The 24,976-nt window shown below is 41.3% G+C and overlaps 3 protein-coding genes, 2 long non-coding RNA genes and 1 pseudogene across 8 annotated transcripts in view; 3 read left to right on the top strand and 3 right to left on the bottom strand.

The window, feature by feature from the left end:
- Positions 1-6,354, top strand: part of LOC121649452 — a 34,640-nt gene extending 28,286 nt beyond the window's left edge. For both annotated transcript variants that reach the window (XM_042000301.1, XM_042000309.1), the window contains one exon: positions 4,302-6,354. The gene's annotated coding sequence lies outside the window, so the exon portion shown is untranslated. The remainder of the gene's footprint in view (positions 1-4,301) is intronic.
- katnal2 (katanin p60 subunit A-like 2) lies at positions 5,549-11,542 on the top strand. 3 transcript variants are annotated; one of them, XM_042000281.1, is made up of 15 exons: positions 5,598-5,677; positions 6,389-6,459; positions 6,682-6,848; positions 6,952-6,988; positions 7,074-7,164; positions 7,242-7,340; positions 7,749-7,826; positions 7,930-8,028; positions 8,643-8,706; positions 8,787-8,905; positions 8,991-9,082; positions 9,175-9,285; positions 10,435-10,597; positions 10,675-10,777; positions 11,138-11,542. In XM_042000281.1, exons 1-15 carry the CDS (start codon positions 5,627-5,629, stop codon positions 11,272-11,274), a joined length of 1,482 nt encoding a protein of 493 aa, XP_041856215.1. In that variant the 5' UTR covers positions 5,598-5,626; the 3' UTR covers positions 11,275-11,542. The 3 variants fall into 3 exon arrangements, with proteins under 3 accessions (XP_041856224.1, XP_041856215.1, XP_041856206.1); XM_042000272.1 differs by having other exon boundaries at positions 11,135-11,542; XM_042000290.1 differs by lacking the exon at positions 6,389-6,459 and having other exon boundaries at positions 5,549-5,677; positions 11,135-11,542.
- LOC121649473 lies at positions 8,842-15,811 on the bottom strand. The gene is made up of 4 exons (XR_006012127.1): positions 15,729-15,811; positions 13,039-13,085; positions 12,826-12,939; positions 8,842-8,927 (listed from the first exon to the last, which is right to left on the bottom strand). It is a non-coding gene; the product is annotated as an uncharacterized LOC121649473 (long non-coding RNA).
- Positions 13,304-20,963, top strand: jmjd8 (jumonji domain containing 8). The gene is made up of 9 exons (XM_042000321.1): positions 13,304-13,517; positions 13,669-13,764; positions 14,114-14,162; positions 15,598-15,694; positions 15,774-15,842; positions 17,165-17,284; positions 17,464-17,531; positions 19,752-19,886; positions 20,456-20,963. The coding sequence occupies exons 1-9, from the start codon at positions 13,423-13,425 to the stop codon at positions 20,534-20,536; spliced, it is 810 nt and encodes a 269-aa protein (XP_041856255.1). The 5' UTR covers positions 13,304-13,422; the 3' UTR covers positions 20,537-20,963.
- On the bottom strand, positions 17,435-17,873 carry LOC121649480. Its single transcript, XR_006012128.1, has 3 exons — positions 17,836-17,873; positions 17,658-17,726; positions 17,435-17,518 (listed from the first exon to the last, which is right to left on the bottom strand). It is a non-coding gene; the product is annotated as an uncharacterized LOC121649480 (long non-coding RNA).
- On the bottom strand, positions 20,959-23,218 carry LOC121628254 (annotated as a pseudogene).
- Between the last annotated feature and the right edge of the window lie 1,758 nt (positions 23,219-24,976).

Raw genomic sequence — 24,976 nt, 5'->3', positions numbered from 1 at the left:
ATGTGGAATAAAGGCCCGACAAAACCCTACCATACCTAGAAATGACATCAGCTGTTTCTTGGTAACAGGTTTTGGTGCTTTCTGAATGGCCTCGATCCGTTTAGAGGTCAGGGCCTTGGTGGTGGCAGAAATGTGATGCCCTAGAAAGATGACTTGAGGCTGGCAGAACTGTAGTTTACGCAGACTGGCTTTATGACCCTCAGAATGAAGATGGAGGAGGAGGGCCAGTGTGGCCTCCTCACACAAGGAGGCAGAAGGACAGCAGAGCAGAAGGTCATCAACGTAAGTTAATAAAACTACGCCCTGTGGAAGCTGCAAAGAAGAAAGAGAATCTCTTAGTACCTCATTGTAGATTGTGGGGGACTCACAGTACCCCTGGGGAAGCCGGGTCCAAGTGTATGGTTTCCCATTGAACTCAAAAGCGAACCAGAATTGGCTGTCTGGATGAACAGGAACAGATGTAAAAGCATTAGCCAGATCTACCACGGAGAAATGTGTAGCAGTAGGAGGAATCTGCGACACGATGGTGTGGGGGTTGGGCATCATAGGGGCCCGTGAAATAACTGCTTTATTGACAGCTTGGAGATCTTGGACAAAACGCCAGTCAGGTTTGGCTGGTGGTTTACGTGGTTTCATGATTTCAGAGGGGGACCAAGGGCGATAAACCAGTATGGGGCCGGTGGGTCCTGATACTTCCACCATGGGGGCACTAAAAACCTCAGTGTCTTCATCTTCAGCAGTATTTTGTCCCAAAAATAGACCCTTTGCAGTCTGTCCAAATTTGTAGAAAGGGGAGGTTGCTGACACCTCCGGTCCGTAGAGCTTCCCGGACTTGGTACGTGAAGGGCTGGTCATGTCTGCTGACGGTCTTTCGGTTCCCCCTGTAGCTTGGCCATGGTTGGAGTCAGCGGGACCCGATGTCTCATCTCTCCGTCGGTCCTCTGGATGACGCTGCTGAGGCTGCTGGGGCTGCTGTAACACCGGGGGACAGGAGTCCAGATCTGGATCCACCTTCAGCGCCTGTAATCGTTCCTGCAGTGAACGATATGGAGAGGGTTGTGAATGCCCTAAATTATTATTATATGGTGGAGGTGCACTAGGCAGGGATGCATTATCCCTCCTGTTTCCTATATCTCCAGTCATATCTAATCCCCCACCCATTTCTTTAGTATTAGCTTTCCTAACCCTACATTCACTCTCATTTTTCCACATTTCAATGCATTTATTATGCCGTTCCCACTTCTCTACATCCGTTGCCTTGATTTTCTTTTTTTTCTTTTTCTCATCCCAGTCCTTCTGTGCTGCCTCATTCAGCTTATCTAATTCCTTCTTACTCAAACTCCCGTTCTCTGGAAAACCATGTTTCTTTGTCCAGTAAGTCATGCAGTCTGTGCAGTCAGGTCCATATTTCTTTTTCATATCTCTTAAAATTGGGGAATCCCATTTACTCTCCCTCTCCTTACCAGCTGTGTTTCCCATTATACAACTAGGACGTCTCCAAGTTGGTTTTTTTCTCACTTCGAGTAGTCCGCACTCAGGCACAAAAAATACTAAAAAAGCCTCTTACTTACACCAAAGTTTTCACTTCAATGTTGGACTAACCTACCCTACCTCAGTAGAATAGTGACCTACCCTGCTTTTGCAGAATAGTGAAAACCTATCTTGTCTTCACAAGATAGTGGGATTCCTACCCTATTTTCATAAGATAGTGAGAGAAGGGTGGTAAATGGGAGTCCGATATGAAAACTTCTCACCGTGTGTGATTCGGGTGCTGCTCCACACGCAGACTTCGTTCTGGATATCAGTGGTGCCTGAACGGAGTCCCTCCGCCGTCCCCTGATGGTTAAGGCTGACCCAGGGGCTGAAGTATCCTTCAGGATGATCAATCACGGGTTCTGGTCCTCCGGTCAGTCACTCAAGATATCCTGCTGACAACGCCAAGAATTGTTGTGGAATTTTTAGTTATCAAAGATCACACACTAAGTGAGAATCGAACAAAGTAGTTTTATTAAGAGCCGGCCGGCAATGAGAGTCACACAGTCAAAGGAGTTTGTCTGCGAGAGTCTGGCGAGATACAAGTGAACTTAGTTAATATACCAGGCATGAGCTGATAACATCACAGTAGGAGGTCATTGTTTTAAATTTTCTCACATAGCTGTTAACAAATGTTACGGAGTGAAGGGTGCAAAGGAGGAAGCTCATTAACTCTCAACATCTGTTGGGGGGATGAGAGAGGGGGGAAGGTGTGAGAAGGAGTTCTTATCTAAATACACAGACATACAAAGGGTAACCTACAAACTATAAGGGTATATGAATAAATTTTCCATTACAACACACACATCCTTGCCTCTACAACCAAGTTTGCCTCAGTGATAAACAGGACAAAAAAATTGATCCAGGTGTTTTCATAGAAAATTTATATTATATTAATATGACAAGATATTATTTTATAAATATCTTCATAGATAAAGTAGAAAAATCAATACACTGAGTCAAAGTTAAAATAAAAGTTAAAAAAAAAAACAGAAGAACATCAATGTGTATGTCTGTAGAAGTAAAATATTTTATTTTAAAAAATGTGGTACTGTTTTGTAATAATTCATGCATCAGAGGGTTAATGAACACTAATTTAACAACAGCTGTTAGCTGACAGACAGCTGATCTATGTAAACAGCTAATGAATTTATAAAAAAAAATATCGTTGAAACTACTACTACCATGAAGACTGGAAAAGTTGTGCAAGTTAAAATAAAAGCATCCTGTCAGATTTTATATTTTAGTTCTGGGTCCATGGGGCGGTCCGGATCTGGACCATGGTACGCTTGTTAGTGACCTGTAATCTAGGCTATATATCCCGGCCTAAAATAAATAATAGTCTATTATTGTTTTATTAAATTGTTAAAAGTTTATGTTAATTTACTGAAATCTATAGTTTTATATAGCTGGATTTGCTAGTCATAAATCAAATAAGCTAAATTCTATTCAAGCTAAATTCATTATTTTTTGGTGCCAAAATCCAGTTGTCTAGCAACCCTGGCGCTGTGGCTAGTCTAGTATTTTACATTGTTTTTTATGGGGTCAAAATGGCTCCCTCTGTGGTTCTAGGTATATATGATCTTAATCTTTTTTATTTTGTATCATTTTTTATTTTGTACCTCAAAATTCACAAGATGACAAAAGTGACAATTTTAGGAAAAGTCATGACGTTTGAGACAGATTTGTTTAAATTTAAGAGAGTTACATGAGGTTGAAAATACAAAGCGGGTAAAAAATAACCCCATGGCGGCTCTATTATTAAAGCGGCACCTATTCGTATGCAAATTGAGCTCATTAGCATACATTAGTTACTGAGAAAAAAATAGAAAAGTCAGCCATAACGCAGTGTTATAGATATGGGATATTTCATGGCAACAACAAAGTTTTCACTCTGATGTGGCTTACTTTCCTTAAGATATGCTGTGATATTCTTCCAATCTGATTCATTTCACTACAGATTTATTTATACAGCCTCAATTCACAACAAAGTCATCTCAAGGTATTTCACAGACAAAATCAATTAAAAGCAGCCTCGGCCTGTAGCAGAGGAACTCAAGGGATGGCTAGACCACCCTTTGCAATAAGATTCATCAAAAAGGAAAGTTTAAAGCCTGATCTGAAAAGTAAAGGAGTGTGATTCCTGAAGCCAAACTGGGTGCCAGTTTCGCAGAGAGGGGTCTGATAGCTGAAGGTTCTGCACTTTCAGAACTTCTAGGAACTGGATGCTTTTCAGAACATTTCTGGGACAGATCAGTAATCAAGAATTACAGTTGTCCAATCTGGAAGTATTAGATCCCATTTGGAGAGACAAGCCAGTCCTCATTCTGGGAATATTACGTAGATGGAAGAAGGTGGTTCTAGATATCCTGTTTCATATGTGAGCCAAAGGATAGATCCTGGTCCAGAATAACTCCAAGGTTCCTCACTGTAGTACTGGAAGCCAAGTTAATACCATCCAGAGTAATTCCATAGTTAGACAGGGTCATCCTGAGGTTCTCGTTCCAAAGAGAACAACCTCAATCTGTTTGGATTTAGGAGTGGAACATGAGCAGATGTGCAAGAAGGAAACAGATTTTCTTTGAGATTTAAGATCTTAATATAAAATTAGACTGAACCCTGACAACATCGGTGGTCCATGATGTTTAGAGGATGCAAAAACACCAGTGTAAATGGAGGAAAAGGGAAATTATGTCAGCAGGGAAACACTCTCCAGATGTGGTTTACAGATTGAAGACCTCTTTTAATCTTCCTGTCTCATTTTCCAGGAGCACACATGACTAACTCATGGACATCAGTCACTCCCAGTGATAAAAACTTAAGAGGAGGAGGATGAAAATATCATTTTTGGACTCATCCTAAGACGGGACAGCAGCAGATTCTGTTAAAAACCTGTTAAAAACTGGCTGAAAACAAAACAAGAGTGACCCAACCTATAAAATGTAAAAAAGTCTGCAGTCATGTTGTTTTGGAGCATTAGTGTGTTTTTAATTTTTATTAGACAAATTAGAGCTTTTTTATAAAGTAGACAGGAATTAAGTTATATTGTTTTCATGTTGATGTTGTTTATATTGCTAAGGTTTTTATGTTACTTTTTTCCCTGTTTTATTTCTCTTTGAAAGGTCCAATCAGGGACAAGAGTTAAAAATAACTTTGCTATATACTTTTCTTGCTAAACATTAGTTGCACTATATGTTTTCTATGTTTCTATGCTTTGTCCATGATAAATACATGTATAAACATTTTTTAAATCTTATAATTTCTGGTAGTATGTTTAGTTAATATTCTAAATGTTTTTGATTGAATTTCTGTATCATATATAGAACAAACAGAAAAAATATTTTAAATTAGTCACCAGGTTTATTATAAATTCATCTTCTGTCATCCAGCCTCTAAAATACTAAATAAAAAGGGTTCTAGCTGTCCAGTGGTTTTAAATATTTTTAATGATGGATGTGGTTATGAACAATTATATCATTTTATGTAGTATGTTTGATACAATCTACAATAAAATGGCAGGGAAATGTTTTATAATGCATTTTATTACAAAATAATTCATGTTTATTCCAAATCTTCAAACGTCAGCAGGACTTCGATTTTGAATCGACATTTTTATTTTCTAAGAGAGCTGATTAGTTGGGAGGTAAACCTGAATGAGACCACTTCCGGTTCAGCGCTGCAAAGCTGGTTTGGTTCTGTCCCCATGGCAACTTATCTTATAAACTTCGCTTCCCATAGCCAAAGAAGATGAGATCTACCAAGACACTTTCTTGATCGGCTAGGAAAGAATCCCTCCTCCTTTGCGAATAATAACAGAATGGAACGGTCCTTCTGTTGTCATGGCAACAACCCCATAGTCATTTTCAAAACACAAAGTTAAAAAAAGAAAAAAGAAAAGAAGGAAGGACGGAAGAATAATTGTCCCTCCTCAAGGAATCTAAACAAATAAAAGAAGAACAAGAAGACGGTAAATGTTTTTCGGTTAGATCAGGTCACGTAGCATCCAAGAAGCAGCACCCGTTCGGATTCGGGACCCTACTGGACTCTGAAGACCCGGTCTGAACAAAAACCTGAACAACTTTCAATCTTTAGGATGGAACTTTCATTTCAATCTCTGAAAATCGCACATCAAGCCCGAGAAGCGGTGAGTGAAGAGAGTTTTTCTTCTTTTAACCGCAGGCAGATGTGACGGATAACTTTAGTTTAGCTAACAACTTTAAGCTATCAGTCCGAGATAATGCTTATGACCAGATTAACAGCTCCAAGTTACAGTCGGTGATATGACATTTATCCCAGCTCAGGCAGGTTCATTGGACTCAAATAGTTAATGATAAACTGCCAGTAACATGTTTTCAAAACAAGTTAACCTCAAAGCGAATTATGCTAGTTTTTATACATGCAGAGCCACATTGGAAAACTAGCGTCCACTGGTTGCCTGGATACCACGTCAGGTGTTTTACCTTGTGGTGGTTTGTCGATCCCATGGCGACTGGTATCTATCGGCCTGAGCACCATCTGATAGTCGTTTATTTATTTGTTTGAGCGGACAATCTTAAATCTATTCTGTTTTAAATAAATAAATAATTAAACAGTTAGGCTGTCAAAAAACAGCCAAAAATTATCAAATATTTGATTATTATTGGTTTATTGAGACACTTGACAACGTTATTAGCGACTCGTCTTTAATTTAACCATTAGTTGACCAGGCAAAACATTAAGAACAAATTCTTATTTACAAGGTTGGCCTGACAAGTGTCAGAAAACACTTGTAAGACAGTAAAAAAAAAAAAAAAAAAAAGAAAGTATAAGCTCTCCCCTTAATATTATTAACACACATTCTGTCACTGTCTAACAGGATGAACAAAGGACAGAGATGAGGAGGAAGAAGCTCCTTGTGTTGATTTACTACCATCTGCTGGGACAAGGGTCAATATGACATGCAGTTAAAGCACATGGGATGTTGTTATCTAATAAATAAATACATACATATATAGTATTTATCAGAATGTTGCCATTTATATATTTATATTTGATCTATACAGTGCTACAGATGGTCATTAATTTTTGTCTATTTGAACACAACTCTGAAAAAATACACTAAAGGTGAAGCTGACCTGGGTTTTGATGTATGTCTGTGTTTGTCTACAGATATACATCAGCAGCAGCAGGTTTGGACCAGGAGACAAATGGAGGTCTAAGGAATTTTGAGGTTTGCGATAACATCGATCTGGACATGGTACTGATGGAATATGAGAGTTATCAATATGTCAAGTTCCAGAAGTATCCCAAACTGATCAGAAGAGTTGCAGAACCAGGTACAAGAGCAAGAACCCCAAGCACCACTTCAGTAGGATTCATTCAAACTTAATCAGCCAGAAATAATAGTTTTTTTAATATAATATCTCTTTTTTTGTCCAGGAGAAAACAAACATGGGAAAAATAATTCAGTGAAGAGGTGAGTCTGTTCATCTGTCACATTCTTTTTGATGAATTTTCCTCATGTGCTCACAGGTTGATGTCTTCTGTCTTTTTGTCTGCAGGACATCCTGTTCAGCTGTGAGGCTTCTTCCCAAAATCACCTCCTCCTCCGGTTCCCAGTCTGGAAACGTAGCCAAGATGGCGGCCACCAGCGTACATGCAAAGCACAAACACTAAAAAATGCTACAGGAAGTCATGACCAGGCTGACTGATTTTTATCTCTTTTCCAGGAAAATGGAACCACTGTGGCAGTGGAGTCATCAGAGTTTGGTCTCAATGTTTTCTCCATCAAGAAAGTACCAGCTGAGGAGGCTGCCATTGTCAGGAAGGTACAGCAGAACTGGCAGAAATGGGATTTTAATAAATCTCACACTTCATTTTTAACTAAATATTGGATGATTTTTGTCATGCTGCTGTTTTTTGTGACACATTTGTTTTATACATAACTGTGTTTGGGTTAAAATAAATGAACTGTTGGTAAAGGTTATAGTCACCATGCAGGACTCTTCTGCAGCTTGTACCCTAACCCTGCAAACCGCACCAGAGCAAGGAGGGTATCACTGCTGAAAGACGAACAACAATCCCCAGCTAAACTTTCAGAGATAAGAGTCTGCAGTTCGGAGCTTCAGAGGATCAGATCATTTTTGACTCTTGTGTAAAACATCGGTCAGGCTGTGAGGCTCCTTTAATGCTTCAGCTTGAAGTACAGCACTGTTACCACAGTTTTTGTGTTCCAGGAGCGGCTGCTGAAGCCTCTCAGCGGCTTTTCTGTGACAGGCGATGAGATGAGGGAACTGGCTGAAATCATCAGCAGGGTACTGACAACTAACACTGATGAGGACCGAACAGTTTGGCCACGAATTAACTGATCTGCCCAATTTCTGATATTTCACTCTCTGTGTGCGTTCACCCCTAAAGGACATCTATCTGCACAGCCCCAATGTCCGGTGGGAGGACATCATCGGTCTGGAGGATGCCAAACGATTAGTGAAAGAAGCTGTTGTTTATCCCATCAAGGTACAACTCAGCACCAGTTCTCCATCTTTGATTCTGATGTATCTCCATTAAAGGACCTAAAAGAAGAGGAGGAAGGAAGCAGGGTCAGAACTAGGGATGTCATTCAATTTTACAATTAATCGCAGTATTAAACGCCACAAATAATTAATCATAAAGATCCCTCAATATCCTCCCTTTCCTTAAAAGATGATGTCTGAACCAGACCAGCAGATCAGAGCAACGTCCACATGGAAGAAAAACAAAGTTAAACAACATCCATGTTGCTGCTTGTGTTGCTTTGTTATTGTTCCATGTAAGACTGGGAAAGTAAACAGAGGAAGAGTTCCCTCCAAACTAACAGATTAACAGACTAAAGAAAATATCAAGGTGTCTTTGTGGGTGACATAAAAAGTTGCATGAGAAAGAAGGAGTCTCATTCCCACAAAAACAGATAAAACAGACACGAACACGTAAAGTCACCCAGTTTTCCCCCTGCAGACAGAAAACGGCGACAAACGCAGTGAAAACTAATTTTATCATCTTTATCGGGTTTGGACATAATTCAGCATCTGATTAATCTGCTGAAATGTGTTTTAGACAGAAAATATACTAAACTTGCTCCTCCTCCTCTCCAGTATCCCCAGATGTTTACTGGCATCTTATCTCCATGGAAGGGCATGCTGCTCTATGGCCCCCCAGGTAAGACCTCAGGATGTCACCAAACTAGAACATGTTGCAGAACTCTTTAGATGTTCCTCCTCTGACCATGTGACTGACAGGGACGGGTAAGACCCTGCTGGCCAAAGCCGTGGCTACAGAGTGCAAGACCACCTTCTTCAACATCTCAGCCTCCAGTATCGTCAGCAAATGGAGGGGCCACTCGGAGAAACTGGTCCGGGTGGGTTGTCACTCGACTCACTCTGTAGAAGAGATCACACAGAGAATTTTACCAACATTTTTACACATGATGTGTGAATGTTTAGGTTCTGTTTGAGCTGGCCAGGTACCACGCCCCATCCACCATCTTCCTGGATGAGCTGGAGTCAGTGATGGGCCAGAGGGGGGCCAGCTTGGGGTAAGCTCGAGGTTTAAGGGCCCAGAACACAAACCCGAGTGACTCATGTGGACACAGCAGAATATTAACAGAAGACTGGTGTCTGTTTTCAGGGGGGAGCATGAGGGGAGTCGGAGAATGAAGGCAGAGCTGCTGGTTCAGCTGGATGGACTCGCCAGATCAGAAGACCTGGTGTTTGTACTCGCTGCCTCCAACCTGCCTTGGTGACTCTTTAAACCTATCATTCCGTATCAGTTTTTAATGCCTCTGCTTTATTTCTCTTTCTTTATTGGAACAAAAAATCTGTTTTATTAACATTCACTGAGAAAAGATCATTTTCTTCCTTCAGTTGACGTCTTCTTCACTGAACAGGAGGCAGCATGAGATCCTACAATACAGAAGATGCTAACATGTAGCATAGCAACATGATGGGGACAAACTTAGCTAAAAGACTTTACCAAGCAGTGGCATCCAAACCAAACGCAGTTCACACCCCAATTATATGGAAACGTAAGAGAAATAGGAGAACAGCTCTGTCCACTTTAGAGCTTCTGCTAATTTCTCCCTCTCAAGCTAACAAGGAGTCATATGAAAGCAGAGACTCTGCTGGTTACAAAGATGTCTCATCACTGTGGGACAGAAACTCTGGGAGCTAGCAGCCAGAATCAGAAACCATGTCTTACTTTTGCTGTTTTGTGGTGAAAAGTTTTATTCCAGCTCTAAAAACGCTGCTAATGTGTTCCCCTATGACTCTGCTTGTTTGAAATGAATCATGAAGGCCCTGCTGGTTTCCATGGAGATGAAAGAGGGTTTAATATAAAGTATTTACTCTTATTATCATAGAATATCTTGGGCTTCACTTCTTTCTTGATCCTCATGGTGGTTCTAAAGTGAATGTGGGGGCTATCCCTGGATTCTCCTTACTGACCATTGATAGAGAAGTCCATCATCATCAACAGATGGCTTCCTGAGAAATTTACCTGTGTAACACCTCTATTAAACACCTGGAAAACTGCTTAGCTTCACTTTATACCCCAGACTGTAGCAGAGTTCCTAATCAGACATTACTCATTCCTAGATTAATTGGGCCGCTAGGTTTACATTTTCTACTGTGTTCCAGGCGAATTTACTCTGACACAGTAACACACATCTTGACTCTGACACATCTGTAGGAATCTCACATGTCTCAGCTTTCTGTAGAGACCAAGATTATAAATACAACCCTTGCAGTTGTGAAGATATAATTCGTTTTTTTTCAGAGTTTAGGCAGAAAAAATGGCCTGTGAAGAAGAGGTTAAAACACGAACTGTGAATGGAGATAATTTAAAATATTTCTTATAAAAGTTGATCTGTTTCTGCGGTTTTCTTCTCAGGGAACTGGACCACGCCATGCTGAGAAGGTTAGAGAAGAGGATCCTGGTGAACCTTCCCTCCTCACCTGCCCGGCAGGCCATGATCTCTCATTGGCTGCCTCCTCTCAGCTCTGTAGGAGGGGTGGAGCTACGGACTGAGTTGGACTATAAAAGGCTGGCAGAGGTTTGCTACAACATATTTTACCGTCATGTAACTGAAGTCATGTTTCAGATTTTAACATTTGTCTTATTCCCGGACAGGAGATGGAGGGATACTCTGGCTCAGATATCAGGTTGGTGTGTAAGGAGGCGGCCATGAGACCAGTTCGCAAGATCTTTGATGTGCTGGAGTCACATCAGGACGGTAGGCTGGCATACATACAGTCCTGTGGGCAGAGACTCCTATGGAGCTGGGACAAGGACATGCGTTTTGTAAATTGTTTTTTTTACTTTTATAACAGATACAAATCATATCTACAAGTGTAGATTAATTCTGCAAGTCTGCAAACACTAATTACACAAAATGGTGCAATTTACTTGAATTTAAGACTTATATTTTCTGACTTGTAGACTTGCTGTATTAACTTGTACCTGTAGATTTGATCAGGACCTGTACTTGTTACAGTTTCACTTATGGAGATACAAGTTAGAACACTTGTGTCCTTTCCTAGCTCCACAGTCTCCTACAACACTTGAACCTCCCTGTGATTGTCCTCCACAGCAGACGGCGCCATGCCGGCCATTCAGCTGGAAACTGTTACCACTGATGACTTCTTAGAGGTGATAACACACACCAAGCCATCAGCCCAAAGCCTTATAGAGGAATACACTGCCTGGGAAAGAGAGTACAAGTCCGTCTGATAGACACAGAGACTTTCACAGCAATGTCACGTCTGAATGAAAAACCTCTTACATGTGCTGTTTTACATGAAGAGGGACATGACAAGACACTGGGAAAATGTGTATTAACTTGAGCTTTTCCTAAGCTTTATACTGGAACTAAAGGAATGTTGTCCGGCTAAACAGATGATAATCCTGGTCCTCTGAGCTCAGGTCTCTGTTTTATAAGCTGTTTGCACAAAAAATTAAATAAAGCTTAAAGGAATGAGTTTAACATGGATTTTTTTTAACATCATTATTTTACACCATGAACCAAAGAAGAACCTGTTGCCATGGTGACTTTAGATGACTGCTGGTCCGGAAATCATATTTTTCTCTTCAGACAACCTCTGTGACAAAGTTGTGTTGGAGCAGAGACATTGAAAACCTGCAGCCCCTGTGGGACTGAGTTGAATAGTCCTGCTACAGGTAACTGCTAACTACTTAGGAACCTCTGGAGGTCTCTTAAATGTTTGGAGGAGAAGGAGTGATTCTTAGACTTGAGAAAGTTGATAAATAGCTTTTATTCCTAAGTTTGAGAGTAGGACTAAATTCCACAATTTTTTTTTAATTTTATTTAACCTTTATTTAACCAGGTAAAAAAATGTTTGAGAACCAGTTCTCTTTTACAAACATTTTTTCAATTTCAACAATTTCTCAGCACTTAGGTATAAAATGGCTCTAAGACACTTGATAAATACGGCTCTGATGTACAAATACAGATTCATTCTGCAAGTCAGATTTACAAGAACAAAATATTTTACACATTTACTCAAGAACCAATCAAATTTCTCTAATCCCTAATCAATCATGGAGAGAGGAGGACGATTCTCTGCGTCTGCAACTAAACTTTACGTCATGTCACAGCTTCCTGTAGCAACCACTAGTGTAATACCGACCAATAACGTGATCATTTTGGTCATTTTAAATATACTAATGCCAATAACCTAGTAACTTGCCAATCATATAATTAAATTTTTGAACCAATTATAAGTTATGATGCTATCGATTGGTTTTGGCTCAGCATGAAAAAATCTTTTGAAGATTAAAAAACTGCAGCTGATAATGTCATAATGCATTAAAATAAGACTGCATTTCTCAGGAAAACAAGACTTGTTATGATGTTTTTATGCAGTTTGTTGATCAAGAATATGTGTTATTGGCATGTTATTACCTCAATGGCCTCATTATATTTAAAATTACAGCAATTATGATATAGGCTGTCATTTCATTACTGGTTACGAAAACTCAAAGTTTTCTTTTTGGAGGTGAAAAACATGTCTCTATTATTAGCTAATTCCACAAAGGGTTCTTAAATATTTTATCCATTTTATTTTATCTATTTTATCCATAAACAGACTCACCTTTAGGAAGCTATGAAGGCTGCACTAGTTTTGGTCAACTCTGTCCATGATTGGTTAGGGATTAGAGAAATCTGATTGGTCCATACTTATAGATTTAATTTGTACCTGTATTTGGTGTTTATGGAGATGCAAGTTACAACATTTCTGTCACCATCGTGGCTCCATATACCTGCTCTGCACAACTGTCAATATGTTGAGCATTTAGCTTGAATGAAGCTGCATCCTCATCAGCTTGAAGACATCAGAAATCGACAAGAATCCTCATTTGGAGGGGAATCTGCAGCTTTGAAGACAGATAAATACTAAAACAAAAAAACAAAAAAAATAGAACAACTTCATTCAGCTTGTTAAAAAATATGATGTTAGGAAACAAGATGCTTACCTGTGAAAAAATGTCTTGCAAACTTTCCAGCTATGGCAGCTGTTTCCCTTTTCAGATAAATAAACATTGATAAATGAGGCTTAATGTGAGAATATACTTGCTTTTTAACCTCACATTCATGTAGCCAACCAACTCTATCGTCAGCATAATTATTTTAATTTCTGAGAATTGTCTTTTTTGTGTAGCAGTGAAGTCTGGAGTGGAACCTCCGTAGACATGGTAATTCCAATATACCTCGAACGCAACACGGGCAAATGTGGTGCTTTCTGATTGGTTGTCAGGCAGGAAGTCGGACAGCCGCTCAGACGGTGTTTATCTCAGATGTGGAAATAAAACAATCAATTTTTCTCCGACTTGAGTTAAAGTCCCGCCTGGAGCACTTGAATGGAAAACAAAGCTGCGCAGTGTGTTGTGTTGTTTGTTTTGTTGCGCGTGACCGGCGGACTCACGTCGCAGCCGGCGGATGACGGAGGAGGATGGTGAGTTCACACACCTGGTTCATCACAAAATTCTCACAATGAATTAGTTTAAAGCTTCTTCCGATGACAATTTAGTCTTCTCGAAACCTCTCGTGACATCGTACGCGCTACCTGGAAATGCTCTGACCGTCACGTGCGCCTCTGTATGCAGGTATCTGCCTACAGATTTCCGGTTAGAAGACGAAGGACCTTGTAATATCGACGTGCTGGACAGCTCCTCCGTCTCATATCAACAGTTCATTGAAAGGTAAGGTGTAATCAATAAACCCGATGAATGAACGGCCTCTGCTAATGTACTCATTTTAACTATGTTATCAGGTCCTAAACTATTGATGTATAAGATTTATTAAGGCCGTAAACTAAACATAATCACCATGGTAACAATAAAACCTATAAAACTGAGCTGATTTTTGTTTATTGATTTATTGACAGCTTTGTTTGATGATTAAATTTTGCAGCAGGAACTGTTGCTTAGATTTAAATGTCTTGGTCTGGGAGACATTTTGAGGACAGACTGCAGATTTACAGACGTGTTGGAGCTGTGTTTGTTTCACACTTGGAGAAAAGTCTCATGGTTATATTTCCTCCTCTTGCAGATATGCCTACAGCAGACCGGCCATCCTCAGAGGCCTCACTGATAACACGGTGTGTAATCAAACTTTGGAAAGTCAAACATGTTCGCTGCTGCTGATGTTTCTTTAAAAATAAAGTGTCAAGGGAAAAGTCCACCTGCTGACTGTTGTTTTTGAAAGTTTAAAACTGGTTCAGGACCAGTTTCAGTGGTAAGATCAATGGAGGGGACCAGAGGAAACATAGTCCATGAACTTCATTTCAAACAGCAGCTACTAAAAGATCATTTAGTTTATTAATTTTTTGTCTCTTTGCCCCTTAAAGCCTTGGGACCACTGAGCCCCGTTACTTCTCTCATGACTGGTTTCTCAGCAACAGTAGTGTGTAACTCTGTGGGGTAAATTGTGATGGATAGATTACCTTTAGGCGATCTATGGAGGTTTTCCAGGCTTTTATATCCTGTCCAAGAGATTTACAATCCAGCCACAAAATGCACTGACTGACTCTATCTGGTAAATCCTCAGGGATCCATGATAACAGCATTATTTATCACATTTTCATCATAAAAAGATCACTATCACTACTATGTTGCTAAGAGACCTCTATTTAGACCTGGAAATTATGATGAAGCCACTTCCTGTCAGACTTTCCACCAATCAGAGAGCTTAGATTGACGGTAATGTCCAATCAGGAGCAGCCAAAGATCAACCAGTGAGCAGAAAGTTCTATGTGTGTGTGAAAAGAAGAAAATTAATGCTCCTCTATGGCTGGAATAAAGCCAAGAAGACGTTTCTGATGCACGGTGGCGCCAAAAAGCAGCTGAGCTGGAGTTGGTTTAGTGAGGATAGCAGGTAAATAGTAGCAGAAATAACTGGAAATGAGGAAAAAGTGGAAATATGGAAATAGTTTCTGTTGTGGGTTAGTTTCAATACCAATATTTTTTCTCCTGAAAGCCAAGACTTCAGAGAATGATGTGCAGATGAGAAAAGGCTTGGTCACTGTTGATCTGTGTGTTATTTCTACAAAGTTCTGTTAGTAATAAATTCTGCTTTCTTCTTCTGGTCGGCCTTTATGCTGCTATATCTATTGATTTTACATCATTTTAGCCTCATAATCTAACAACTGAGGCTGAAAACATCATGTCTGCATGCTAACTGTCTTAAAAGGTTCAGCTTCTACATGCAGTTTACATAAAAATAAATAAATAAAAAAAGTGGCCCAAAGTAGAAAAAAAAAACAAAAAAAAAACTGGAGTTTTCAGGGTTAAAGTTGTTTTGTGCTCATCATAGATGTTATCTTGGTTTGTGTTTCTGTGGCCATTTAATGTCCATATGTGGTCTTTTTAAGTATCTTTGGAGTAATTCTGAATCTGTTTCAGTCATTTTGATGCACCCAGCTTGCTTCGGTAAAGTTTGTACATATAAACAGGTTTTAATCTGCAGAAAACAGCAGAAACTGTCTCTGCAGAGTCCTGATCTGAGATAAAAACCTCCTGCTGGTTTTGTTGTAGAAATTCCAGTTGCTGTGCTCCAAGCCCAGCCTCCTGGAGAAATATGGCTCCCACAGAGTGAAGCTCAGCACTGCTAACACGTACTCGTATAGGAAAGGTAAGCATGTCTGACACTTAAACTGTACAATTACCTGCAGAAAGGTGCATTCCTGACTCTCTGCTTTAATCTGTTCCAGTGGACGTTCCCTTCCGGGAGTACGTGGATGTATTCCTGAAGCCTCAGTCTGCAGACGCCCTCGGCAGCGGTGAGTTCAACTCCGGCTCCGTGTTCAGCAGAGAAAACATGCAGGTGACCAGTAGGGGGCAGCGTGACCAGGTGTTTCATGTTCCGGTCAGTCGGAATTCTCTGTGGTGGATTACAGGTGCAGAACTCAGGAGCTGATTTCCTCCATAAACATGATTATAAACAACACTTGGAGACAAAAACACATTTATATTTCAAACTAAATACAATACAAGGCATTTTTTATTTTAACTGTTAAAATTAAATTAATAATTTTAAAAATGAAAGATTTAGGTTTTACCGTTTGCAGGACAAACTAAATCCCTAAATGCAAATACAAAACCAACCATTTTACTTTATTTTCGTTTTGTATTTTATGAAAGGATTTTGCTTCTTGTCCTCACACTTTTGAGCGACATCTGTGCAGAAAGACTTCGCTTTGCCACGTCAAGAATAGTTTCTGAGTCCGCTTCCAGACATTTTAATGTAAAATTATTCATTCATCCATTTCTACACTGCTTAGTCCAATTCAAGCTGGAGCCTATCCCAGCAATTACCAGGCGAGAGGCAGGTACGCCTGGACAGGTTGCCAGTCCATCACAGGGCCAGCACAGAGAGACAAACCACCATTCACACCCAGCGAGAATTTAGATTGACCAGAAGCCGGAGTATCTGGAGAGAACCAACACATTCACAGGGAGAACATGAAAACTCCACACAGAAAGGCCACTGTTTGAACCATCCTCCAGCTGAGGCTCAAACCAGCGACCTTCTTGCTGTGCTGGGGTGCTAACCACCACACCACCGTGCAGCCCTCGATGTAAAACCAGTTTAAAAGGAAAATTAAATTAAGGCACCTCTGAAAAGAAAATCCAATGACTCACCGAGTTCTGTCCGAAATAAAACAATCAGGTCAGGGCTTATGGACAGAAAATACTCACCAGGAGATGTAAATCAGGTAAACCACATCTGTAACTTGTAGGTTATTTTATGTATGTACCAACCTTCCACATGTCCACAATACAAACTGCACAAGCAGTAATATTTCACACTCTGATTTTTATCTGCAATGTAACTAATTTTTGTATCCAAAAAGGTTCCTGTGGATATAAATCTTTAGATGCATGTGAATCGCCTGACATCTACCTTATTAACAGAATTTATTTATTTATTCTGTCTTATCAGCTGTTTTATATTATATTAGACATTTGGAGAGTTTTTGTGGAAGCATGATGTTTTTTTATGAGGTTTGTGAAAATGAGCGAGTGGGTGTTTAACCTGTGAGGTTGAACCCTGGTGGAGGGTTCTTCCTCTGTGGATCAGCCGTCTGCATCTTCTCCACAGAGACGCTGTATTTCTTCGGAGACAACAACTTCACCGAGTGGCAGAGCCTGTTCGACCAGTACAAGTCGCCACCGTACGTCCTTCCTCACACCAGCGGAGCGTACAGCTTCGGGATCGCAGGTTGGAGAGCAAAAACACCAACAAAGAAACATTTAACTTCCTCCTGCTGCCCCACAGAGGCAGAAGACAGATTCAAGTTTAAATCGCTCCATTGGAGGAATCATTCATATTATTAGTTACTGAAACACTTATCATCAGATCACATCTGACCAATCAGAGCATCCCCTCCTCTTCCTCAGGTCCAGGAACAGGAGTCCCGTTTCACTGGCACGGTCCGGGTTACTCAGAGGTCATCTATGGACGAAAGGTAACATCAGAACCAGCCTCTTAGTTTGGTTTCCAGCGTCTTCTATTAATTTATGCACCACAGCTGCACACAACAACAAGACGTGGCATGAGCCAAGATTCAGCAACAATAGTTGTTATTTGTCACCTCAGATTTCTGAGGAAAGTCCAGAGGAAACGTTCAGTTCATGAAGAAGCTGGTGTTTTATCCCCAGAACTAAAATTCAAAGAAAAACCAAAGTGGAAATGAAGACAGGCAGCAAAAAGGAAAAGTATTTTTTAAAAAAGGATTCTTTCAATATTCAATATATTAAATCTACATTCACTGTCCACTTCATCAGGTCCACCTACTAGTACCGGTTAGACTCAGTTTTCCTCCAAAACTGCCTTAATTCTTGGTGTCAACAAGGTGTTGGAAACATTCCTCAGAGGTTTTGCTCCATATTAACATGACAGCATCAACAGTTTCTGCAGGTTTGTCGGCTGCATCCATGATGAGAATCTCCCGTTCCACCAAATCCCAAAGCTGCTCTACTGCACTGAGATCTGGTGACTGTGGAGGCCAATGGAGTCCAGTGAACTCATCGTCATGTTCTAGAAAGCAGGTGGAGATGATCTGAGCTTTGTGACATGGTGCATTATCCTGCTGGAAGTAGCCATCAGAAGATGCTACACTGTGGTCATAAAGGGATGGACATGGTCAGCGACAATACTCAGGTAGGCTGTGCTGGTTAAACCAGGCCACGTTGGTACAAAGGGGCCCAAAGTGCCATCCATCCATTCTCTTCCGCTTATCCGGAGTCGGGTCGCGGGGGCAGCTGCCTAAGCAGGGAAACCCAGACTTCCCTCTCCCCGGCCACATTCACCAGCTCATCTGAAGGGATCCCGAGGTGTTCCCAGGCCAGCCGAGAGATGTAGTCTGTCCAGCGTGTCCTGGGTCTGCCCCGGGGCCTCCTTCCGGTGGGACGTGCCCGGAACACCTGACCAGGGAGGCGTCCAGGAGGCATCCTAACCAGATGCCCGAGCCACCTCATCTGGCTCCTCTCGATGTGGAGGAGAAGCGGCTCTACTCTGAGCCCCTCCCGGATCACCGAGCTTCTCACCCTATCTCTAAGGGAGAGCCCGGCCACCCTGCGGAGGAAACTCATTTCGGCCGCTTGTATTCGAGATCTCGTTCTTTCGGTCATTACCCACAGCTCATGACCATAGGTGAGGGTAGGAACGTAGATTGACCGGTAAATCAAGAGCTTTGCCTTTTGGCTCAGCTCTCTCTTCACCACGACAGACCGATGCAGAGCCCGCATCACTGCGGACGCCGCACCGATCCGGTGCTTTTTAGCCCAAAGTGGACCAAGAAAATATTCCCCACACCATTACACCACCAGCAGCCTGAAGCATTGATCCAAGGCAGGATGGATCCATGTTTTCATGATGTTTCCACCAAAATCTGAGCCTAGCATCTGAATGTGGAGCTGAAATGGAGACTCATCAGACCAGCAACATTTCTCCATCTTCTATTGTCCAGTTCTTCCTGTTCTTAGCTGACAAGAGGCACCCGGTGTGGTCTTCTGCTGCTGTAGCCCATCTGCTTCAAGGTTGGATGTGTTGTGTGTTCAGAGATGCTATTCTGCAGACTTTGGTTGGAACCAGTGCTGATTTGACTTCCTGTTGCCTTTCTATCATCTCCAACCAGTCTGCCCATTCTCCTCTGACCTCTGACATCAACAAGATATTCTGGTCCAGACAAACTGCTGCTCACTGGATATTTTCTCTTCTTCAGACCAGTCTCAGTAAACCCTAGAGATGGTTGTGTGTGAAAATCCCAGTAAATACTCAGACCAACAACCATGCCACGTTCAAAGTCACTTAAATCATTTTCTTTCTCATTCTGATGCTCAGTTTGATCTTCATCATGTCGTCTTCACCATGTCTACATGACATGCTGCCATGTGATTGGCTGGTTAGATATCTGGGATAATCAGGTGGATCTGATGAAGGAGCATATGCGTAAATGTGAAATAAAACTAAAATTGTTATTTATTCCTTTTATTTATATATATATATTTTATATTCCCACATTTAAATATTTTACAGATTTCTTTTTTCTTCTGCAACGAGGTCATTTAATTAATATCCAGTTATAACTAATCTGCTGCTGCTTTAACAAAAGAATGTGCTGAATATCTTCACTTAGATTTATAATAAAAGCTGACAATAAAGAATAATTATTATGTTATTACAGCGATGGTTCCTCTACCCGCCTGACATGGAGCCTCATTTCCACCCAAACCGGACCACCTTGTCTTGGCTGATGGAGACTTACCCCCACCTGCCGGAGAACGAGGCTCCACTGGAGTGCACCATCAGACCAGGAGAGGTGAGACCAGGCAATCTGCTGCTGATCTTCTGTGGTCCACGTCTAACATCTCAGAATCAGCCTTTTCTAAACCTTAGAACAAAGATCCATCTGGATTCATCACCATCAATTAACATGCACCGAGGTGGAGCTGGTTTAATCATCGACCTATATGAGTCTAAATGAGATTAAATGCAGCACGTTTAATGATGTGGATTCCACATCTATTGTTTTCTGTCGTCTAAAGGCCACTGCACGTTGTTGATTCTGTCCTGTGGTGATCTCTGAAGCCTGAGGGGAAGTTTGTTTGTTTACTAAGAAGGAAAGAAGCCGAGAATATTTCTTTTCCAGAATTTAGGACAGAAATAGGAGCTTTAAACAGGTCAGAAATGATTCTGCTTCTACAGTTTTTATCAACAGCCGGACGTTCTCCAGATGAATCTCTTCCTTTCAGGCTGATGTTTGTGTAAATTCATTTTAATCTGGATTATTTTCCTCTTTGGAAACTAAATTAGGAGCTGGTTTAAGTGAATGATGACCCATCGCAGCGTTTGCAGATGTTTCCAACGGGCTGCATGTTTCTCCTCCAGGTGCTGTATTTCCCTGACCGCTGGTGGCACGCCACCCTCAACCTGGACACCAGCGTCTTCATCTCCACCTTCCTGGGCTGAACTCCATCCATTAAAGGAATTCCTCGTAAACCTCTTTGATCCGAGTTTGACATGAAGGCAAAAAAAAAAAAAAACACTTTTTCTTTTGGGGAACAAAAAGCTGTGAATTTTTTTTTTTTTTTTTTTTTTTTTACATTTTTCTAATCTTTACTGATGCTGATGTTATTCCAGTGACTTTTAGCAGATTTTTGTACTTGAATGCAACCGGATATAAATCTGTAAATGCTGTGTATTTAAAGATCAAAGTCTGGAGAGGCTGAATTTAACCAGAGAAAATGTCTTCTGCTTAAAACACATTTAAGATCAGACATTTGTTTTTGGACTCTGAAAATATTAGAAAAATAAATTATGAAATACAGAACCGAAAACAAAAATTTGCTCCCTTCATTTATCATTAAAGAAAATGTTCATTAAAATCTTGATCATTTAAAGCTGAATAGAAACATGCAGCTCTGATACTGATGCTTCATTTATCTGCACAAACAGCTGCAGAAAGTCCAGAAAAAACAAACAAATCTGATAAATGAAGTCTGAAAACGTCCTCTCTGGATTAAACCGTCAGACAGAGGATGCAGAAAGAGACGAGGACGGGCAGCATTACTGACGTTCTAGTGGCTGAACTGAAGAAGGTGATGAAGCCTGGCTGGTTCTTGCCAACATGGCCGCTGATCCAGGACTGGTACCGGGACACTCTGGTGAAAACTCCTGGGAATTTGGGATAACCGCAGCCCCTCGTGAAGCTCACCACTCCAGCCTGGACCCACCTGGTGCTGTTTATTGTCACTAAGGGGCCACCGAAGTCCTTCTGCACACAGACATGTTACATCACCAGTAAAAATCTGCATCCTGGAGCCGAACTCACCTGACGGAAGCCCTTTCCTCTCACATTCGGACCAGCGCAGATCATTTTGGGTGTGACAGAACCGTAGGCGGCATTGCACTGCATGTTGGACACGATGGGGACGTTGACCTGCTGCAGCTGCTGAGGGGAAGGAAGAAAAACTGGACAAGAAAAGAGCCCGGAGTTGGTTTACATGAAACACATTCAGATCAGTGGAAACAGGTCTGATGGATCCTTCCCAGAACCCAGACCTCAACAGGTGTGATGTAGGTAGGGAAGGATCCTCAACATTATTGAAGCAGTGTGGGATCATCTGGACAGAGAACGGAACAAAAGGCAGGATATAAATCCAAACTCTGACCTTCATAACCAGCAGGTATCATTTAAAGACAGAAAGCTTCTCTGAGAGGATCAGACTGAAGAATAAAGCTGCTCAGACCAAATACTCTCTTAAAGATCCTCAGAACTGGACTGACTCTTGTTCTGACTCAGATGCTGGATTTCTATTCATGTTTACGTGTTTTTCAGGAGTTTCTCAGACTGTTGCATCTAAGTCTGTGGGTGTGGTAATCTTCACCTCCACCGGTCTGGACGTCTCCCCAGCCGGTGATCCAGCTGCTCAGCCCGTCCACAAAGAAGCTTCCTTCTGCCGCCAGACACACGGGCCTGATGTAGTCGGTGAACTCTACGGGTGAATCCAGCTCCAGCAGGGCGATGTCGTTCTCTTCGTTATGTCATCATAGTTGGGATGTTTGATGACCTGGGACACCGACCGGGACACTTAATTGGAATTTTCTCCTTCCTGGAAGTTTTGTCCGAGATGAACCTTCATGTCTGAAGTGCTGGTGCTGAGAAAACAGAAGTGGGGGTAATCCTGAGGGCTGTTTCCTGTGAAGTGAAGCAGCTTCAGGCAGGGAAGGGTGAGATCTCACCTGGGAAAACACTGAGCAGCACTCAGGACCCACTGGTTTGTGATCAGGGAGCCTCCGCATAGCGTGGATCCGATGTGCAGACTGGCCTGCCAGGGCCACGACCCTGCAGGAGCTCCTATAACCCTGGCTGCACTGTTTGTGTTGAGCAGAGCAGTGCCACAAACTGCAGGAAAACGTATCCACGGAAAACCAGAGCAGGTCAGAACATCGTGTGTCGGATTGGTTCACTTATGGAGACACTCAAAAAATAACCAGGTAAGAACAGGTAAAACTCTCTGCTCCTCTCTTCTTTCCATCGTTGCTTCAGGTCGGTGAGGTTTGCAACATCTGATGGTTTCACAACAACATCTGGAGCAGGATGAGGTCTAGACCACACTGAGACCTCCTCCCCCTCCAGCCTGTCTTATTCCTGCAGCCAGGATGAGGTCTGGACTCTGGACCAGGTAAACACCTTGGTTCTGGTGTAGATCTGCTGCTGTGTTTGGGATCATTGTCCTGCTGCATGACAGTTTCAGACAAGCTTTAGCTGTCGGACAGATGGACTCACTTATGACTCTAGAGGAGTTCATGGTCCACTCAGTGACTGCAGAACAAGCCCAGATCATCTGTATGAGGCATTTGTGTTGATATTCTGGGTTTGGTTAGAACCAAAATCCATGAAGAGACAGCAATCTTTTCCTATTGGTTCATATTTCTGACTCAATTTTAAAATTCTTATGTTTGCTTTTAAAGGTTTAAATGGGCTTGCTCCATCTTATTAATCTGAGTTTCTCCACCGTTACAGCTCTTCCTGGTCCCTCAGGTCAGCTGATCAGCTGCTGGAGGTCATACCCAGCTCTAAATGGTAGCTTAGAGGGGGCGGGGCCTTCTCTGTGCACTTAAATTGTGGAACAGTTTACCTTTGCCCATCCTCCCGACTCCCTCACTGTGTTTTTAAAACCCGTCTTAAAACTCAGTTTTACTCACTGACCTTCAACCCAACATGAGAGTTATCTGGTTTTTAATTTATTTTGTTTTTGTCTAAATTTGATTTTTTTTCTATTTTACCACATTTATTACTACTACTATGTTTTACTACTTTATTTTAATATTAATCTTATTTTGTTTTCCCATTTTTTGTCTGTTTTAATGTATAAAATTTTTATTTTATCGGCCTCAGGTCTAGCTTTTCCTCATTGATGACGCTTCCTCGGCTTAAATCAGGTGATTTCTGTTTGTGTGGAAACAGGAGAGAGAGAGGAGGATATAATCTGTTATTTCTGTGAAGCACTTGTAGTGACAATATTGTATGAAAAGTGGAATATAAATAAAGTCTGATTTGTCTTTTTGATCAAACACGTCTACTTTGCTCTGGTCTGTCCAGTGGACATTGTTCTAGAAGTCTGGTGGTTTGTTCAGATGCAGCTTTTCCAACCTATACCATGCTGCCATGTTCTTTTCTTCTCCGGCAACCCTTCCAAACAAGCCACACTGGTTCAGTCTTTTTCTAAGTGGACTGTCATGCCGAGACCTGAGATGAAGCTCTGATGGTCTAAACCTGCTGGGACGTCCACTCCTGGAAGACTGGAAGTTGTCTGGTGAATAATTTTTCCCTCTGTAGGATGATGGAATCCAGATGGTTTGGAAATGACCTGATAACCTTCCCAGACTAATGGGCAGCAACAGCTGCTTAGCTACGATCATTGCTGATGTCTTTCCTCCTTGGTGTTGTGTAAACACATCCGAATGCTGCAAATGACATCACAACACGTCACAACAATTGCTGCTCTGAATATTATGAACAGGACTGAAACCAACGTGTAAAAAAAAACGGAGTTTTTATTGTGTCAAAACATTTGCAGGGTGGTAACTCCCATTAGAGCTCAGGATGATGAGATGATCAATGTGGAAATCAGAAACCAGAATGACCCTTTATCTCCACTGAGTGAGAAATGGTTACAAAGCAAATCTATTGTGTCCATATACCTTATACTGTATGTATTATTACCTATTGTGTGTTTGTGTGTTCTTTTTTCGATATCACCTGTGTGCTTCTGCTTACTGCACCTGCACCGTTGCAACAAAATAATTTCCCCACTGAGGGACTAATAAAGGTTTCCTATTATAAACCAGGAGGGAAAACAAAGCAGATTGTCACTTTCCATGATGAGTGAGTGCAGCTGTGCTCTCATGTTGATGCAAGATGTAAATAAATCTGCACAAAGTGAGTCTGGAAAAATAAAATAAACTTCTAAATCATTCAGAAGCAAAAATCTACAACCCTAATTCCCAAAAAGTTGGGACTCTGTGTGAAATGTTAATAAAAACTTTTTGAATTTTGTGTCAAGAAATATTTTTCTGAAATTGAATTTTTAGAGCCAGTTTGTCTCAGGTTGGTGAAGCTCTGTCCATCGTTCCATCTGAGAGACTCTGCCTCTCTGAAATGCTCATTTTATATCCAGTCATGTTACTGACCTGTTGCCAGTTAACCTGATTAGTTAGCAAATGCTCCTCTAGTTGTTTCTGATTTGTACCAGTTACTTTTCCAGCCTTTTGGTTTTCCTGTTCCAACTTTTACCAGACGTGTTGCTGCCATCAGATTCACTATCAGCTCATATTTTCCATCACATGGTAAAATGTCTCAGTTTCATCATCTGATATACCGTTTATCTTCTACTGGGAATAAAA

This window comes from Melanotaenia boesemani, chromosome 2, assembly GCF_017639745.1.
Source record: "Melanotaenia boesemani isolate fMelBoe1 chromosome 2, fMelBoe1.pri, whole genome shotgun sequence".
NCBI lineage: Eukaryota > Metazoa > Chordata > Actinopteri > Atheriniformes > Melanotaeniidae > Melanotaenia > Melanotaenia boesemani.
The sequence above is the reverse complement of the archived record's forward strand: the minus strand, read 5'-3'. Positions and strand labels throughout refer to the sequence as shown.